At 40.2% G+C, this 20,199-nt stretch overlaps 2 protein-coding genes across 7 annotated transcripts in view; one reads left to right on the top strand and one right to left on the bottom strand.

Moving 5' to 3' along the window:
• Nucleotides 1–3,244, top strand: part of PHYHIPL (phytanoyl-CoA 2-hydroxylase interacting protein like) — a gene marked incomplete at its 5' end in the record, with an annotated part of 124,012 nt that extends 120,768 nt beyond the window's left edge. For all 5 annotated transcript variants that reach the window (XM_083866562.1, XM_083866563.1, XM_083866564.1 and 2 more), the window contains one exon: nt 2,182–3,244. In XM_083866562.1, coding sequence (XP_083722688.1) covers nt 2,182–2,716 — 535 coding nt within the window. In that variant the 3' untranslated portion in view covers nt 2,717–3,244. The remainder of the gene's footprint in view (nt 1–2,181) is intronic.
• A 511-nt stretch (nt 3,245–3,755) lies between these two features.
• Nucleotides 3,756–20,199, bottom strand: part of FAM13C (family with sequence similarity 13 member C) — a gene marked incomplete at its 3' end in the record, with an annotated part of 86,477 nt that continues 70,033 nt past the window's right edge. The window contains exons 8-15 of one of the 2 annotated variants that reach the window (XM_083866558.1): nt 19,881–20,091; nt 18,791–18,929; nt 17,381–17,462; nt 15,358–15,569; nt 8,384–8,479; nt 6,934–7,133; nt 5,836–5,937; nt 3,756–5,129 (exon numbers count right to left, since the gene is read on the bottom strand). In XM_083866558.1, the coding sequence (XP_083722684.1) occupies nt 5,006–5,129; nt 5,836–5,937; nt 6,934–7,133; nt 8,384–8,479; nt 15,358–15,569; nt 17,381–17,462; nt 18,791–18,929; nt 19,881–20,091 (1,166 nt within the window). Of the gene's footprint in view, nt 5,130–5,831; nt 5,938–6,933; nt 7,134–8,383; nt 8,480–15,357; nt 15,570–17,380; nt 17,463–18,790; nt 18,930–19,880; nt 20,092–20,199 lie in introns of those variants that run through there. The other variant, XM_083866559.1, reaches the window with a different exon arrangement.

Raw genomic sequence — 20,199 nt, 5'->3', positions numbered from 1 at the left:
TGTGGGTTTGGCCTTGTTCTGCCAAATGTGTCTCTAATTGATTGCACTCTATCTATTCCCCTTCTTCCTGTTAAGTTCTTTCTTGGTTTGACACCAATAGAGACAGGTTTGTTTTTCCTCTGTTAGTGAGCTGGAGACAAAAAACTGTTTTACAGCAGGACAGCAGGAAGCTACAATGCCAGAACTGGCTGATGGTCACATCTTTTGATCAGAAATAGACTAGTACAATCCACAGGCTAATCCTTCCCCAGTATACCCATCTGTATGTTACTTAAAACCCCTAACCCTGTGCTTCCTGTTAGGGAAGATTCCTTGTGATCCCGTGGCTGCCAATGGGCTCTGGTGTCATCACACAGCCTGAAGAGCTCTGGGAGCACGGGCATACATGCATCTGTTCCTGGTGCTAAAGCAGCAGCCCCTGAACGGAGGATTTGGGGTTTGGGGCGGAGCTCCCAGGGGCTGCCAATGTCGCTTACCTGGGTGGGAGCACCACAAAGCAGCTCAGATCCGCCAAAAGGGCAACCTATAATTAGCCTAATTGGCCACTGGATGTCAGTATCTTGCCACAGAAATGGAATACTTTCTCAGAATGAAGGCTGACTTTTCAGGTTGAAGAGGTTTCAGGTGGTTATTGAAGCTCATTCAACCTTTTTTTTTTTTTTTTTTTTCTTCTACTTCTTTTTCCCCTAGTAATCTCTCCAGTCATAAAATACTAAATATATCCCTCCCCCATATAATCAATGTTCTATGAAATAGGGCTTGAGACAATAAGTAGGTAGTATTTGAATGGCTCAGAAAACTTCTGAAATTTGCCTTAGAATAAAAATAAAGATGTGCTGCTGAGGAGATTACAAATAATGAAAAAAATCATCACAGCTGGAGATATTTCTGAGTTGATTTAGAGCTGTTTTGTAATGTATGCAGAGTTTGTTTGCTTTGACTGCTACCTCCCACTTTAACCAAGCAAAACCTTCTCCCACACAGCACCATTTTACATGGACCTGTTGCAAATTAAAAGCAGTGCAAGAACAGTCTCCTTGGCTAGTTTCCCCTGTCCTAAAAGAAGGAAAGAAGGAAAAAAGAAAAAAAAAGCAAAGGCAAAGCAAGAGGGGAATATAAGAATCATAAGGACCTCCAGCCCCACAGCCTCATGCATTTTTAGTCTGTATGTCAGTGAGAATAAAGACGTTGTTCCAAGGGTGCCTTGCAAATACGGTTTTGCAGGACTTACAAAAGGGGATGGTTCCCTTTCAGGTATCCCGTGGTTGCTGCCACTGGGGCACTTCCAGAGCTGTGTGGGACACACACACTGGGGAATGCCCTGCTATACGTAAAATCTCAGGTGCTGAGGAGGGTCAGATGGGGTATTTTGGAGTGTTCTCTTAAATTTAGCAGCCTAATGCTGCTGAATGCAATTTAGGATTAGGGATTTTAAAAATTCACTTGTTCATTTACAGTTCTTTTCACTGGAATGAAATTAACCTAAGTTAAAAAAAAAAAAAAAAGTCGTCTATTTTTCCCCTTAGGACTAGTGACTGCAGAAGCTGGATACCAACCAAAGTGGAAACTAACCAAATTGCCTAATTCTCTGTGCCCAGCTCTGCACTGATTGAAGTCAGCAGTAGACCAATTAGACTTGAAATGATCATTTGGGGACAAAAAATACTGGCAGACAGTAGATTCTTTCCTATAACCTCTGAAAAGCAGCCTTCAGAAATAACTTTCACTGGCAGTTTTCTTCATGAACTATATACTGCCTATGCTAAAAATACATATTAACAAACAGTATATTCAGCATATGGAGGCTGACTTGGAATATTCAACATGTGTTTATTGTTAGAAATGTTAGTGTAAGTCTGAACAAATTAGCTAATTAAAGATACTTGTGGTTTGGGGGCTTTTTTGTTTGTGCTTTTTATGCCTGCATGTGATAGCCAGACAGCTGACAGAGAAGGCAGGCTGGAAAAGCAGATTTTCCCCTTGAGCAGGATTTACTCTAGCTCTTCCCAAGTCTGATGGCACTTGATATTCTTGGTCCTCCGACCATGACACTAACCCTGGCTTTCAGTTTAATGGTCTTTGTGTCCCTTCAGTCCTATTTCAAACAGCATGCTGCCCTAAGTTTCCACTCTTCCTTTACCATGTGTTACAAAATAAACAATACCAGTCCTTCATTTGTAGAGAGCACCATGGGAATGTCATGCAGCCCTCTGTTAAGGATAACAGTGGCAGCCATGGCTCTCCGATCAGTGGGAAGCTGGAAGGCATCTTCTTTAGCTGCAACACTGAGTTTAACACTGGGAAGCCACCCCAAGATTCACCCTATGGAAGATACAGGTATGAGATTGCAGCTGAAAAACTCTTCAACCCCAATACTAACTTGTACTTTGGAGACTTCTACTGCATGTACACAGCCTACCACTACGTCATCCTCGTGATCGCCCCCGTGGGCTCACCGGGAGACGAGTTCTGTAAGCAGCGCCTTCCCCAGCTAAATATAAAAGATAACAAATTTCTGACCTGCGATGAAGAGGATGGGGTCATGGTTTACCATCACGCCCAGGATGTTATTTTGGAAGTAATTTACACTGATCCTGTGGATCTCTCCCTCGGCACAGTTGCAGAAATTACTGGTCACCAACTAATGAGCTTGTCTACTGCAAATGCAAAGAAAGATCCCAGCTGCAAGACCTGCAATATCAGTGTTGGACGTTAAAACTTCCCTCATTCCTTAGGAGCCTTCAAACCTCTGTTGCCCATTTCCATAGTCAGACGGTTCTGTGGGAAGCATGCACATGCCGCTGTCACCAAAAGCAACTACCAGTCTTGGAAATCTCCGGTAGCCTTCTTAGGAGTTCTTCTCTCCCTCTTTCCCTCCTGTCCCCCTGATGCTTTAAATGATTAGAAGTCCTGGATTTCTTTCTGGCAACCATTTATACCTAGATGCTGCAAAAATTGTTTTCTGTTTCTTGCCAAACATAACAAAATCCTATATAAACTGCTTTAGCAAAACAAAAATAACGGCTTATAAATGGTGTTTAAATATGCATTCATTTTAACTACTGAACAAGTACTGGGATAACTGAACAGCATGAAAGGTTGTAATTGCAGCATGATTTGAATTTCAGAGCCTAGAAATGTCAGCACTTCCAACGTGTTGTTTGACAGTGTTATTTATGTTATTTATATTAGCTAACTGAAAACAGAAACTGTGTCTTGACATAATAAATATAATAGAAAAATATTTTATTTGTACTGTTGTATAAAATATTATACAATCATATAGAATATATAGATTACATTTTAATATCAATTGTATACATGTCATTAAATCATTTTCCCTTATCAAAGATGTAGTTTGTAAACTTCAAATAGCTCTGTATCTGTTCCTGGTGCTCTAGATGACTTTAATTAAAACAGATTTATGAAGACCATTTCTGATTCATAAAAGTTAAGTTATAAATTATTAAATCAGTACACTGAAACAACAAACAGCTGCAAAATAAAAAATTCCTTTTTTAGTGTTCATATTTTTTCCTCTATAGTACTTGAAGATGTATACATCTTCCAAATCATGCCTTTACATACTAAATACAAACATGGTTGGTACACAATACGCTTTATAAAATCAAAATCTTCTTACCAAGATAGAAAATGTGGTTGCTTATACTATGTGGTCAATACAAAATGACAGGTAAAGCAAAATACTAAACATGATTCAACTGGTTCCAGTCCCTTTTTTTTTTTTCCTTAAGTAATTCTTCCCTCCTTTCTGTCCGGGCTAGGAACTTCCCAGAATCCCTGCTTTTCATTTCTAGTACAAAACCTGCTGATAATCCTTCTATGACTAGTCCACCTTTCACACCAATGGCCTATCACAAACAGTGACAATTCTTCTTAATATTACAAAGCGTGGTGCTCTGAAAGTTAAGAAAGATGCATAATTCCAATGGAAAAATAACTTTTTATAACCTTATTTTCAGTAAACAAGAAGTCTAGCAGTCCTCATCAGATAACTGTGACACTCACTTATATACCATGTACTTTATCTATCCAAAATATCTTAGCATAATGCAGTAATCTAGTCCTGTTTTTCTATATATATGTGGCAATTTATAACACAAGAAGTACTTCAACATTTTACAAAGTGCATGCGTCTAAACGAGCTTTGGTAGTTAGAGAAGCGAATGTTATAGCGTCAGGCAAACCAAAGTGCAAAGGTTAATAGAGAAATCAAAATTAGCATGTAGTTAGTTGATCTATTTATTGACTTTTAAATTCTGTGAGCCAGGTCCTGTGAACTAGTGAAAAGGACAGCAGCCGGTACAACTGTTCCATGTGCTCTCATGGAACACACAACCTATTTAATTTTGCCAAGCAGCACTAGCTCCATTTGGCAGTCACGTTCTGGCCTTTTCTTGCAAAGCAGCATCACTCTGCTCTGCTCCCAGCCCTGGCACTGCTGCTTCCTGTGCACAGGAATGGCGACTGTCTTGACAGCTGGAGTATGTTCTGAGTTTTCCCTTCACTCACTTCAATTCACTTCTTTTAATCTAGTGAACCAGCACCTTAACAGCCCACATTATTAATTAGTTACAACACATGTTAATTCTGGAAGCAAACATGTGGCACATTAGCATGTACTAAGATGTACTAAAAACCTGCAGAACATTTCCTCACACTCTTAGAGCAGGTCAAACTGAGAATCTACATTACTTCAGTGTCCTTTTAATTTCTTAACAAACATTCTCACAGTGCACTTCAAGGCTTTTCAAAAGGAAAAATATATACTATACTCCGCTCACCCGTGCTTAATATTCTTGCATATTGCTGTCCTCCCTCATCACAGCTATTATAATAGATAAAGTGCATCAAAAATCTCAGTGTGTCAAATAATTGTGCAGCAGACCAAGACCTGTAAAATTACTTTTTCTTTTTCATTTCTTGTTTGTTTGCTTGGATTATTTTTTTCCCTAGAGAACAATATCACAGCATTGCATTCACTTCAAATTGTTTTGGAAATATCATGCTTACTGATGAGAACCTCCAGAAGCCTGATTTTGGCTTTTGTGTGCTTGTATTCAGAGTATTCCTCAGCCATTGGCACCCGATCTTCTTTTTGAGGACTCCTGTGAAAAGCAAATAAAAGCACCACCACTTTCTATGAGTATAAAGAGAAACAGTCTTAAAAATTAATTCCACAGCAACTGATGAGGATTGGGGCTTTTTTTACTGACTGTAAATGACTAAAGATAATTTGACAGGACCAAAAAGCTCTAATATACAGAAATAAAATAATATTTAAAATACTGAATTTTCATATAACAGATAACTTTCTTGACAGCTGTGGAAGCATAATTACTTGGTTCTCAAATATGCAGAGAAGTCATATACACCACAGTTTTCAAATAAGGTGTTTGCTAAATGAAGAGGAGGAAAAACAGAGTGAAAAATGGCCAGTATTTAATTCTGGGTAAAAAACCCAGTGGCTTCTAGTTTTAAAATCTGTCTGTTTAAAAATGGCCCAACTACCAAGTCTATTCCCTACAGACTGACATCCTCAGAAAGAGATTTTTAGCAGCCTCCCTTCAGCTCAGGGAATATCCTGTGCTGAGTTGGGGTTTATACCCATTTCAGGAGGTATATCCTGCTTTCCTCATGGGTGACCACATTTTGAATGAACTAAGCAGACACAGCTGGACATCTGCAGAGACCAGACATTTCCAGGGTATTTTCCAGCCCTTAGTGCAGCCCCTTTGGCCTGCTCACCCTCGCAGAGACAAACAACCCTGCCCAGCACCCAAAGGCGACAAGGAGAGGCCTCTGCTGAGTTACCTTCCTGTCTGTTTGTAGAACTGCTCCTCAAACTCTCGAAGAGCCTTGCGAAGCCTCTTCTTATCAGCTCTGGTTTCTCTGAGATGCTCAAGCAGAACAGGCCTGGGGAACAAAGACCAGAACATGAAACCCCCTTGTGCTTGGGAGGGTTGTAAAAGCCCTGGATTTGGGTAGCAGAGAGCTTCTGCTCCAGGCGCTTGGCAGGCACTAACCAGAGAGCCCTGAGCCATCCCATCACACTCCATACGTGGTTGGACTCCTTCCCTTTTACTGGTATTCCAGCTAAATAAAGCAGAGGCAGAGATTCTGGTCAACAGAGGAGAAGGGGCATTCAGGACTGAGCCTTGCTACTGGCCTTAATTCCCTCTGGAATTAAGGAGTAGAAAGGGCTCAGTATCTCACAGCAGGCAGTGCTGTAACTGAATTAAAGTCAACATCCAAGCCCTGCTCCTATTTGCAGCTGTTCCTAATAATTATAGAGATGCAGTGGAAATGCTAGTGGTACCCAGAAGCATCATTTTTGGAGGCCAGGTTTTAGCTAGTGTTGAGAGAATAAGGGTTTTAAGCAGAGAGAGAATTTTGTTATGACATTTGTTCCTGGTAATTTCTTTTATTATTATTTTTTTTTTGAATGACAAAATCCACAGAAATATCTTTCCAGCATTTATCAGCAAACTATTGTACACATCGTTGAGTTACATAGAAATTTAAGTAATTTTTATTTGATCTTTATAATGTTAGAGTCTAGTTAGCTTCATTTATGCATCTAAGACCTCCCAATCAAAACACACAAAAAAAAAATACCATCCCCTAAGGTATCTGTCCCTGGAAGGCACAGTCTTCAACTAGTTACCTTTCTCTTCCTGGAGACAAAAAGCTGGCACAAAGTTGTTTGAATAAACAGCTCAAACCACCAGTATGCTGCCCAGTGAATCTCCTCTGCCTCCTCTCTCCCAAAAGAAAGGACTTAACCACTCCTTTGGTATGGAATTTACCTATGCAAAGGTATGGCTCACATCTCTCTTACAGGCTCTCATTTCACTTACAAGTCTACAATAAATGTTTTAAAACATTCAGGGTAAAAAAGAGAGAACTTACATTGTTGCCTCATGTAAATTGGACATAGACAAGGCTGTTTGCCTGTAAACTTTCTTTTCATCCAGAGGTGAAATATGTGCAGGCTCACTCTCCTCATGGGAGTAACACAGGTGCTCTTCAACAGGGAAGCAAGACATTGGACCAGATGATAACTCATGGCTGCTTTGAGAATGGTCTTCATCTGAGTCTTCCTCCTCCTGCTTGGGAAATGCAAAGCATTATCAAATGAATTGTTTAAATTACATTACTTACAGTAATAGGCTGACAACATAAAGAATTAGGATCTGACTTCCTGGATGTATTCATTGAAACAGATTACACATATTGAAAGGTTTACCAGGTCTACCTGAGGTGGTTCATGAAAGCACTCCTGGGGTCACTGGGTTACTGTGCATTGCCTGCCAGGCGTAAAAAGGACAGAAGCTGGCCCTGCTCCCAGGTATCTCCAGCCAGCAATTTATTTCTGTCTGCCCAAAAGGCCTTACACGTAGCAAAGAATCAACTAACATTCAGTGTATATATGTCAGCAGTGCAGACTAGCTGAAACTTGTGGTCCTCTCATATACACATCTCCTGTGTATATAGTATATCCAGATGTTTTGACTGTAAAAAGAGTTGGAGGGAGAGATTCCACAGTATTACAGCTACTAGTGTGAACTACAAAATAGACTGATATTGGTGTCTTGCTCACATTCCTCCATCCTCAGAAAAAAAAAATGAGCTATTGAAACTAAGGCTTAAACACAAAAACTCCATAGGGCAAAGCTCCTAACAAGTAACACTTAGGGGAAACTTCAATGAAATTTTTCAAAGAAATACCCATGTGTAAGTGTGCAAAGCTTTGTACTGTGATTTTTCAAAGACATGTGAAGTTACACTGTCATGTAAGAAGACAATAATAAGTTTTAAATTTGACCTAGCCCCAATTACTATTAGATTAGTAATTTTGGTACGCATGCTAATTAACTTCCAAGTAGCCAGACTGCACTGCCTTCACTCACTATGAGACCAGTACTGTTCCATTGCACCAATATATTATTAAAGTACTGCAAATTGCATGTATGTGCTATATTATTGATGAAAGCATTGTTGATAAGATATAGAAGTCAGACATAGTGACAGCAGAGTCCTTCATGAAAAGAGAGAGGTTTCTTTCTGTGTAGTAGATGTTTGCCATGATGGAAAATTAAACCCAGCCTTCGATGTCTTACCCAGCCCACTGGAGTTCTTGCCTCAGAAACTGCTGCGGTACATTGGAAGCTCTGCCATGCACAGAAGTTGAACTTTACAGAGCATTTGCTCTATCTGAAGTATCAACACCCTGTATGAACCAATGAGCAGGTTTTTTGGATATCAGTAGTTTTATTGCTGCTAAATGGACATACGGGTACAAATCAAACATGGCATTTTGTATGTTCCCTTGACAATGGATGAATTCTTTCCAACTTACAATTGTTGTGATCAAAGATGGAGCAGCCAGAAGTTTCTTGATAATTCTGTATCTGTCATAAAGAGGTTTCATGAGACTCTTTTCTTGCTTAGTTACCTAAAGAAAAATCATAACAAAACACAGCCCTCAAAAATTAAAAAATAAGAAGTAAATTAAAAATATTCTCATTTTCTCCTGTAAAGATGAGAAAGGTGTTAGAGGAGTATGAGCAGATGTGTATTTTGCTTCAATAGATATTCCATGGGAACTGTAATTTGATCTAAAAAGGAAAATGACAATCTGTTTTCTAAAGGAGAATACCCAGTATGATTCCCTCACTTTCTTGAGCCACACTGCCGAGGAACAGAGTAAATTATTCTCTCTCTGAGGCTGCTGCTGGAGCAGTGTGAGTTCAGATGTGCTGTTGCTGTGCCTTGCATTGCTAGCTCACCTCCTTAGCTGTGATGACAGCAGCAGGAATGCCAGAGCCTGCCTGGGACAAGGCACTCATCATCTCCATCAGAGGGATGGAGAGCACCAAGAACACGGCTCTGCAGCTGCACATGGAGCTGGCTCTGTGCAGGATTGCTGGGTGCACTCCTCACCAGAGTGGAGAACCATCCATCCCTTCATTTACTTTGTTCTTGGGCTTTCATGAACACTTGGAGCAATGATTTGGAAGAGAATATGATTTTAAATCAGGTGTTAAGTGTCTGATCCAGCCACAAATATTCACAAATACAAAAATACACCTTTGGGAAACTAGCTGTGCACTAGATTGACTTACTGCATTAAGGAAAAAAAAAAAATACAACAACTAATTCCACAAGGAATAAAACCCAAAACCAAGACTAACTTCCCCCAGTCGGCCAACCATGTCATGCCCCCACGCCCTCAAAGTAACATCTTCCTCAGTGGTAAAATGTCCAAAGAGGGTCATTTGCTCCTAGCCCACCATAAGCCCCTTGCTCATCAGCTCCCACACCCATGACCACTCACTGGGTGCAATTTCACTGATTTTTGGCACTGCAGAGAGGTCCAGGTGCACCTGCTCAGGTGAGTGAACACACGGCAGGTCTGAAGAGACACAAACAATAGCCCAAATGCCTGGTCAGCAGGAGCAAGGGGACAGCAGACAAACACAGGCTGGTGGCACTGCACACATCTGGCTGATGGAGGGTTTAGGGACCACGTCTAGAGCCACCCTTCACTGCGGAATGTCAGGGCTTGCCTATCCCAGCCCGGCCACTTCTCCCCAGGCGTCATGTTCTATTTAACTACAACACTGAAGAGCTCCAGGCAGTGCCAAACAAGCCAGAAGAGATAATTTTTTTTGCTTTAAACCTGGTCAGTGGCCTCTCTGTTTGACCTTGTCAGGTAAGTCTGGATAAAGATGGTGCTGAGCCGTAGCAGATTTCAGCGGGGCAAAGGGCAGCCCCAGCACACTCCACTGTGTTTCCAGGGTGCTGTTACAGCTTCCTCAGCCCTGAGAAGAAACACCCTCTCTGAACCCTGTGATACAGAGGCACCCTGCTATTCTCTTTCCTAACTCTGAATTGTCTCTTTTACCTCTACATTGCACTAACAATTCTTTTGTTTTCTTTCCTAAGAAATATAATTTCTTCATACTCTTCTTGCACAATCCAGCCCTCAGCTCTCATTCCAAGCCCAAAGAAAATGAACAAAAATGAGGTCAGAATCAGATCATAATTTTGTCAGCTGGCAAACAGTGCTGCCAGTTCCCTTTTCCTCTACCACAACTACTAGCCAGAAGCAGACATTCACAAGAATACAGACATTGATATCAAAAAGGATTTCCTCAGCTGTGAAGACAAATTTTCAAATCATCATCTCACCAATTGTGGCATTTTTTGTTTACACCTTCAGCAATGAAGTCCCTTAAATGGATTTTAAGTAATAGTTTAAGTCCTGCTGTGGAGTAAAGGCAAACGCATACAATGGGTCATGTAATTTTGTAGTTCACATCTCAGATGGTGCCCTATATAAAACCTTCCTCAGCTGATAAGCATTCTAATCATACATGACAGCAGAGCCAAATCTGCTGTGAATATGTAATCTTCCAATTTAATCCTCAAATCTGGCATTTTCCAATCATGGAGAAATACAGAGTCACTTTTTATTTTTCTTTAATTTCTAACATAGTAACCAAATTCATCAGTATCAGGCAATAACATTTATAAGCAAATTAGTTTGAAAAAAATATAATTATGCTAATTGTGTAACATTCATCTTAATATATTTAATATACGAAAATATTGGTTAGAGATGTTAGATAATTTTTAGTTTACCTAACTTTCCATGGCATACTTACAGGTTGCCCACGAATACTCTCTAAATATACTAGACATTTCTGAAGATTAGGGTTTTTTTCCAAAGCCATTTGCTTTTTTGTTATATCCTATTTTAAAATGTTATTTGTAAGAGTGTAACTCAGGATTTCATGACAAGGGTACCAGCACATATCTATTTAATAATCTCTTCTTCCCAGATAAACATTAATAATGAATTCTATTTCTATGTCTGCACTGAGGTCAGTGGGGACTTGGCATCAACTTAGCAAGAAAAGAGTCCAAAATTACACAATATATATATTAAGTATGTTTAGCTGTAAAAAGTGAGAACCACCATTCTAGACAAAACACTCAGAAAGCTGAAAAAATGCATAGAAAGCATTCCTCGACTTTTTAATTGTTCATCAAGAAAGATAAACAGATTTGCCTTGGCTGGTAAGGGATGTAGAACAGAAAGATTTAGCAATGCAAACCCAACCTGTTATGGTTAACAGCGTATTTCTGCTCAAAAATTGCAGTACAAATCACTGGTACCAAAAGAATGCTGATTTTTCAGTGTTGGTGAATAATCAGTGTTTGCACAGGTGTCTGCTGTGGGGAGCACACAGTTAACAGGTATTGGTCTCCTCCCTGTCCCCAACAAGATCTGCTCCTCACAGTTGTGTATTTTCACCTGGGCCAGGACACCAAGGCACACAAAGGGAATGCCACTTCCCACAGTCTCTGCCGGGTCACGACAGAACTGCCTGAATTAGGGCCAAGTGTTCAGAGGTGGGGGAGATGAAGTCCTGTCAAGAACCATGGAGGTGGGGCACACACACACAGGGGGCCTCTCTGAAGAAAGCTGATGACAAGGGGACTTTTAGTGACAACTTGGAGAAATATTTTCACTAATTAGACCCTACTTTTAAAAATACATCAACCCTGAAGAAGTGACACTCTTCTAATATCAGAGCACCTTGCTATTAACTTCAACAGGAGCAAAACCTTTTTTTTTTTTGATGCTCAAATGCAAAAACAGCACAGAGCAATTAATCAGAACTGCTAATCACATTTTCCTAAAAGGTCTGCATGAGTTAATCACACTAAAATGGTCTGGCATTCATGTTAAGAGATGAGCTGCTAACAGAATGCAGGAGTATTATAAATCAGCTAATTTGTTTACTTATTGCTAGTTCTGCAATTAATACAAGGTTAATTCTTACAAAAACTATTAAGCCTGGAGCAGCTGAGTGGTTAGGAAGAAATGGGGTGATCATTAATATTGATTTTACACAAGAGAAATTATCTCAAGAGGCTTAGGATTTGAGCCTATTTCATTAGCTCATTTTATTAGCAATCTCAAAGCAGGTTGGCATTCAGCTACATTTGAAATAGGTGATGATTTCAAAATCAGAGAAGGCAGCTGGAGTTAAAAACTACAGAACTGTCTGAGACATCTTAGGACTGTAGGCTACATACAGCAGCAGGAGATTCAATGCTAATTAAATAGGAACACTGCTTCATGGCCAAGGAGAATATGACCTGAAGTGGGTCAATGATGAGAAGACAGATACATAAAAGGAACCAGTCTGAGAAAAGCCTTGGGGGACAGGCTGCAAACATTCAAACAGAAGGCAAAACTTACTTGTGACATAAAAAGAAAGAAAAGGGGAACTTGAGCTAAAGATAAGGTAGTAGTTTGCTTTTCACAACTTGGAACAGAGGCATACAAAATGTTATATACAGTTATCTTCCTTACTAGTCTGTTCTGCTCCCTGCATGCTGATGCTTTCAAGCTTGCTGTTGTTTTTTCAGACAGGAAATACAAACTTTGGGGACAGAAGGACAGACAGTTCAGTGAGGGCTGGGCCTGCCCAGACCCTGTCAAAGGCAGTGCTTTGTTTCCACATAGGCACAGTCAAGTTCCCAGGGCCTTAGTCTGCCACTTGGGGATGTGTGGTGGCTCATTACAAAGCAGCATTTAACACGGAATTAGAAACAAAAAGTAAAAAGAAAGGCAACAAGTGACCTGACACCTCCATGGAGCGGTGCCAGCTCCCAGCTCTGAGCTCACCCTGCTGGGAAGGGCTGCTGAGGCAGAGCTGGGCACACGGAGCTGCTGCTCCCCAAGGACTGAGGCACAACACTTGGATTCAAAGTTGGGAATTCGGTCTTGGGTTTGCTTTTTTGGGAGATCTGGTGCAGCTTCTTGAGTAATATTATTTAAAGTGTGTTTATATGTCTTTTATCTCTTGGACTCCTACATTCATGCTCTTAATCTTTATTTTTTCCTAAACCCTTGTACCTTAACCCAAGGTGAGCCATTACATGAACTACCATCTCCCTGCACGAGGAGTTAGTGACACAATTAGAGGTGGCCACCCCTTTGTGGGGTACCGAGCAATTCACAGGCCAACCCCTATTTTCTTTATTCTTCTCATTCAATAACTTTACTCACAGGCTTTTTTTTTTGCAAGAGGGGTGCTTTGCTCTGAAAACCACATTCTGCTGTTTCCTATTCAAATCTTGTGGTCTGTGCTCTTTAGACATACTGGAGTTTTACTCTGCACCTTTCTAAGGACACACATGCTCTCATTTGTATTTCAGCAGGGCTCTAGAGGTCTTCCACAGAGAACTTCAGGAGAGAACTTGGCAGGCTTTCATGGAAATGCTATCTTTGACCAAAATAACTAAATACCAAAAAAAGAGAAACATTTAGCTGCTATTTATTTTACTATTAATGTAGCTCAGACTCTAGTGCAGGATCTAAATGTTATATAAAAACCAAAATGTTGCACATAAAATATATCTCCAGTAAGACCAAAGTTGGTTGCAGCTGAAATGGAGCCTTTGATCTTTGCTGTTTCCACAGACATCCTGGATTCGTTTTGTATCATCAGGGCCAAAAACCTCATTCTCCCCCCAAAAGTCCAGGATGACTCATAATCAAAATCCGATCTTTTTTAATGTTACACTTAGGGAGCTACTAAAATACATCATTTTGAAATAGATCAATTGGTTTTCATCTTATTCCTGCTCAAGCCTCTGTTCCCCAGCAGTTTTGATTACTATTACCAACCATCTTTGCTAACATATAGTTTTTAAAACACAAGTTCTCTCTGCAAGAAAACAGAAAGTAAATGAATAAGATTTTTAAAAAAATTAAAATATTGGCATGTGCAAACATTTAATTTCCATTACTTCCTTGTTTGTGAGAATATTTAAAGCCTGCACTGCCATTTCATAAGTTTAGAAGGTTTTCTGGAAAAATTAGAAGTCCAAAAAACAACCAAATGAAAAAGGAGTGGGACAGACACCCACACCCAACTTACTTTTATAAGAAAGTTTTTTTTGACTGAATTTCCTCACAGACATATGTTTTGGTGCCATCTGATCTCACTCCATTAATAAAAAAATAATAATGACTGAAAATATTATCCTACAGTTTGCACTGTTAGGATTTTAGAGCTATGTACAAAATAGCATGGTTTTGTTGCATTTTTTTAATTTTCTGGTTATGAAACACTTTTTTGATTTCATTTTTCTTCATAAAAATGTAGCATATAAAAAGAAACTATTAGAAATCAGTCATGTATGCAGTGCCCAAGAGCTGAGAAGGATGGCATTGTTATGCACAATCCTGGCTTTTATATAGCAACTAGTTGTTTAAGAACCAAGAATAGAAACAAAACAAAAATTAAAAATTGTCTCTGCTGGGTACTCTCTGCTACTGATATCCACTCAGAATAATTTCTTAGTTCTCACACAGTTTAGCATGTAGATTTTCATCCTTTCACCCCTTCCCCTTTTCCATTCACCAGCCAAAGTCTAAACCTTACTGTCAACATTTAGATTTTAGGTACTTTTGAGGGCAGAATTTATTGTCTTGCTTGGCTGCAATAGCATCAGGACAGCAACCTGTGATAAGCATCCTCTGAGCAAAAACAGCCCCCCAGAAAAGGGGGGGCTTGGGTGGTCTGTATTGTTTTAGAGAACCCTATATTGCCAGGAATGTGACAGCACAGCAATATTTCAATATATGTACTACTTTTAAAACAAAACCTTATTTTCCAGCCAAGTAGTTATTCCCTGGAATATTGCTCCTACATGCAGAGGAGTAATTGAGACTATGGAAGAGGCAGGATCAGCACAAACAAGGTACGACAAGCTCCGTACAAGGTCAGGGGAGCAAAGCAGTCTGGATGGTTGTGCTGTCCCTGTCACCTCAGTGCAAGCTACTGACTCTGCAGAGACTTTCAGCATTTCTCAGCTGAGAGTGGATCTTTACCATCAAAATACCTTCAGGAATGTTTTTAGTCTCACAGTTTCTGTGGACTCAAGGTGTTTGTGCTGCCACCATCCTCATTACACATTACTGCATCCAGAGTATGCAGTTGTGGACACACAGCCTCAAGTCAGCAGGTTCCAGCAGTGCCTGAACAGTATTCACATGTGCATCTCTGAGAAAAACATGCTTAGCACTGCTTGAAAAAGCTTTCTGCACCTCTGCACCTGAGCAATTCTTCTCAGAAGAGTCACGTCCAGAAACTGCACTAGAACTCCCCCCTGGCTAGAGAGAAAATGCCCTGCAGTGCCGGCAGACAGAGGATGAGCACACCCTGGCACACCCTGAGCCAGCCACACACCAACATCTGCCTCAGCTGGGAGGGTTCTGAGGGAACAGCCATGCTTCTTAAATACCTTAATAGTCTCAGGAAGGTTGAAGTGTTGTCTTTTCTCCTTGAGTCGTCTCAAGACACTGTCCATGGTCTCTTCCACGGAGGGTGCTGGTCCCATGCCTGTGGCCTCCTGTGGGCCAGCCTCTTTAGAGGTCCCACTGCCTTCACTGGGCTCGTGTCTTTGGGGTGCTGTGGAGGTGCAGTTTTGCTCTTCTGACATTCTGAGTTTCAGCTCTGAAAGGCCAATTGCATGGCAAGTAAATAGATTGGAAGAATTTGAAAAGCAGTTTCCTCTGACACTACTAGGAAAAAACAAACCAAAACTTTCCTATTTCTTGCATACAATTATTATCACACCACAGGCACGCAGGAAAGTAATTTTGCTTCACTTTAATGTGTAACATCTTTTACTTCCTAGAGCAATTGAAACTGTCCCTCTCCCTTCCAGAGGCCAGCCTGCCATGCCAGCCCTGCTGCTCAAGTAGTCCCTGCAAGGAGAAGCAGCCACTTTCTTAAATTGCTTCCTCTGGCAGAAGAGCACCTGAGCACCCCAGCAGAAGACAGAAGCTTCCCAGTCAGCAGTCTGCCTGGATGTGATAAAGTATTAACTTGACACCAAGCCAAAGGCCCTGGAGCTCCAGGGACCTGCACAGAGCAAAAAGGAAATTAAATTAAAATCTGAATTAGCTCCCTTAAAGCCAGAATTTGTTCCAAGCATACGCCTGTCTAGTGAAGGACCTTGGGCAAGGCAGGAGATTGATGTCTCCAACTGTGTTAAATTTGTTGCAATCCATGCAGGAACAGTAACATAATTTTTTAGTTGTGAGAGTCTGAGGATTTAGGCTAGCTTTATGGGGAAAACCAGTAATTTGTAGTAAACCAATAGAACTAGAAAGGATAGACAAGCCTTAGAAACTTGAGGAAGGATCTACAAGCATTTGAGTGTTTTCCATTTCAATTGTACTTGGCATGTGAACCTCATGAATCTGGATTTACTTAAAAGCAGTGCCATTTTTTCAGGATAATAAAAATCAAGGGTTGTCACAGGATTGAGGCATTTGGGGTGTGAAGGTGAGACTGGTCTATGAAACCCAGACCCTCTGGACAGGAGAAGCAACAGTTGAGTCAGAGATATAATTTTCAGAAAAGTAACATTGTAGATTGGCCATTTCTTCTCATTTGCCCTTCCTGGATTTGCAACACAGAATTCAAGGGGAAATAATAATAGCAATTATCATCACCATCTAGTAATCATACAGGATAGTACTCCAGGGAGAACTTTCCAGAAGAAATTTACTGAAAGATGAGTTTCTAATTCTTTATTTACCACTATCACATCCTTTATACCTACATTATTAACTACATCCAGAATAGAAATGAAAGATAAAACTACTATTTATTTAGTAGTGAGAATCCATTTATAACTGGACCAAAAAACAAACCACCAACCTATTTAGATAACTTATAAATAGCCTTTAAAAAAAAAAAATCTATCAGTCTTGGCTACAAACTCCCCAAGGGAAAGCATCTGATACACCCACAGATGTTAATGGAGTGGTATTCAGACAGTCAAGGGCAAAACCTGACCCTCAAGGCCAGATTTATTATCAAGGAAAGATCTGTTTTTATGATCAAAAGAAATGAAATCCTTAGAGATGTTTATCCTCAGTCCTAAAGTGACATTTGCACATCCATTTGTGCTATTACAAGGAAACTTCTAACTTCTGTGTTTTAGACACTCATAAAAGTGCTCAGAACAGCATCTCCTTTTGCATCAATGTTTATAGCGATGAGGGAGAGACAATGGCTTTTCCCCCTTCCCCCTTCTAGCCTTTCTGTGAAGGTTGAACTGGCACACTTTAACCCCTGATTTCAGGGATCAAGGCAAGTCATATCATGTAGTATCTTTCTTAGGAGGCTTATTGTCATGGACTGTGAAAAATAATCAGAGCAGTGAGGTTAGAAAACTGACTTTAAAATGTTCCAGGTACACTCCCACTCCCAAAAGCTTCAGCAGCAAAGGGACACAACACATTATTATGTACCTTTGAGCTGCTTCCGACCTTTGGCCAGAGCATTCATCCACTTCAGAACTTCAGGGTTGGAAGTCTTGTCACCGTGCGAAGGCTGAGCGCAAAGGAAAATGTAAAGAACGTACAGAAAGAGAAGGAACTGACAGTTAAAGGATCAAACAGATAAAACCCTGCCCACCCCCAGTGTGCTACAAAATGTCCCTAGTTCCCACTGCACTCTATCACTGCCATGCAGAGCACCTGGCTTCATGGTGGCATTAATTTGTCATGGCTTATGTCTCCCCATTGTGACACAGTGCCACAAGGTATGAGTGTTATGTCTCTGATCCCAAAAAACGTTTCAGTCACTGACTAATTGGATAAATAACCTCAGTGACTTCAGAAGGATTGATCAAATATCTAATTTTAGTCAAGTTCCTAGGTGATTTCCAGGATGGTAACTGAAGGACTCTGTCCCTTGCAGGAATCAGTTCTTGCTTTAAGACAGGAATTCTCTTGGGAAAAAAGCATTTTCAAAATTTCAACTGACCTGCTTAATTAATCAAATGAAAAATCCTGTGCAAGAGTGATTTCAAAAGAAACAAACAACAAAGGCTTTGTAGATCAGGGGTTGTTTTGCATTTAGAAATTGCCTGCAAATTAAAATGAATTTACACTGAATCTTCAAAACTCGGATATTTTAAATTGCAAAACAGTTTTGCAAAACCAAGCTTCTGAAATAATTTTTTTTCTGGCCATAGCGTGAGGGTTGTTTAGGTAAGAAATTCTGCTCCTAGGAGCATATGATGACCACAGGACCTAACAGGGCACAAATTTAAGTTTTCAGCCATTAGTGGGATTAAAAGGTAATATGTCAATTTGCTTAATTTTAATATAGTCAGAAAATGTCACAAACTTCCCTGTTTCATGTTGTACACCTCCTCAGCATCAGGCATGTTTTGATATTCTTATACTGCACAGTTCCCAGCACAGCACTCATCACTGACCTCAACCAAACACGCAAGTTTTATTTCTCTGATTTTTGCCATCAGCTTCCACTGAGCCGCGGTCTTTGGAAGTTTACAGGAGTCTGCCTGAATGAAGGAATCTGCACAGCAGAACAAGCCTCCAGACAAATGACTCCTACATAGTGAATAAGTAGCTTTCCTCCTTTTGCACCATTTTGTTTCACAAGCCTGTCAGCTGTGTTTCACTGATTCACACTTCCCAAAGATGGATATTTTGCAACAAAGATAATCCAAAGAACATGCAGAGTCTCAGAACAACTGCATACACCGGAAGATGATGAAAAGATATTCACTGAAGTTTTCCCTCTTTCATTTTACCATAAATACCCTATCTCACAATGTTTTGAGTAAGTTTAGATACACTGGGATCCTTGCCTCTCCCTCGGAGTATTTACCTTTTCAATTGTGGTCTTACCAGGTATTTTTTTTCTTGCTCAAACTTTTCTTCATACTTCCTAATTTTTCTCTTGAGGCTCTGAAGATGCTTGGTAAGTTGTGTTACAGTCTGCGGTTCTTTGCAGTCTTCACAGCTACACCTAGAAGAACTTCTTGGCCTGCAAAAGCCAAAAGCAGAGTTGTGGGATCTAAGAGCTGGCTATAATGGACCATGCCTTGTTTGCAGGCACCCTTAGAATTTCAGAATTCAGGGATATTCTATTCTTTCACTGGATAGAGAGAGCTTAGTTTTACAAAGTAAGCATAAAATAATTGCTTTTGCTTGAAGGTACCCCTAGGGTATTCTAATGGGTTCACCATCTGTCTTTCATTCTCTCTTTTTTTTAATTAATTGTGGGATTTCTGAATATATTTCAAAAAATTAATCTAGTAGGAAAAAGCCTGATCCAGTATTTACATTTAACACCCACACTTTTATTCACAAATCTTCCAAGTGTAACAGGAGACTGTGGTGATGTGATTTGTGAACGTAAGCTCAGAGAGTTTTTTATTACTGGAAATAAACATTACAACTTCGAAGACAGTTTAGTTTCTGATCATTTACAATTGCAAATCAATAGAGCTGATTGTTATCCATATGCGGCTGAAGCTAAAGCTCTGTATATAAGCTTTAAGAAACTTTGATTTCTCTCTGAAACGCACAGCTTGGTTTCTGGAAATCACATACATGGACTGTTCATATGCCTTATGACACTGTCAGCCCTCATCAGTGACTCAAGCTATAGTTCAATTACAGCTGAATTTTTTATTATTATACCTAGGTAGCCCTCCCTATCTTGAGTTCACTCATCATTCTAATTACTAACATTTAAAACTGCCCTTGCTAACTATAATTAACAAAGACTTCAAAAAATACTCTACTGTTATGGCTGAGGAAACACTATTTCCTATTTCTGGTGCTGTAAGTTATCCATGTCAAAACATGCCACAATACAAACATTTGCTTTTTATGACACAGCAACAACTGAAAAAACCCCATGAAGAGTCAAGGGTTGTGAATTGCAGAAAAAGGCTGAAAAACACATAAGAATTAAAACAGATTTTCTTACATCATGAAAGGTTGAGCACTTGGTGGAGAAGGGGCAGATTCTGTGTCTAGGTTAAATCTCTGGCTTTGGCTAAAGATAGAGCAGCGTGGTGACAAGAGAGGATTGTCTCCATCTGTGATGTGATACAGCAGTCGGCTGGTCCCTAGGGAGTGATGCTCCTGGGGGCTGCTCTCCATGTCATTCTGCCAGTCCCTGTGGGCTGGCACGGGCTCTAGAAGGAAAGTATCAATCAGTGAGGACTGAGGGTCACTAACAGGGGTTGAGCTACCTAGGTCAATAAAAATTTCTCCTTACAGAAGTATTCCAAGCACACATATTC

This window comes from Zosterops lateralis, assembly GCF_965231275.1.
Source record: "Zosterops lateralis genome assembly, chromosome: 8".
Taxonomy (NCBI): Eukaryota; Metazoa; Chordata; class Aves; order Passeriformes; family Zosteropidae; genus Zosterops; species Zosterops lateralis.
The sequence above is the reverse complement of the archived record's forward strand: the minus strand, read 5'-3'. Positions and strand labels throughout refer to the sequence as shown.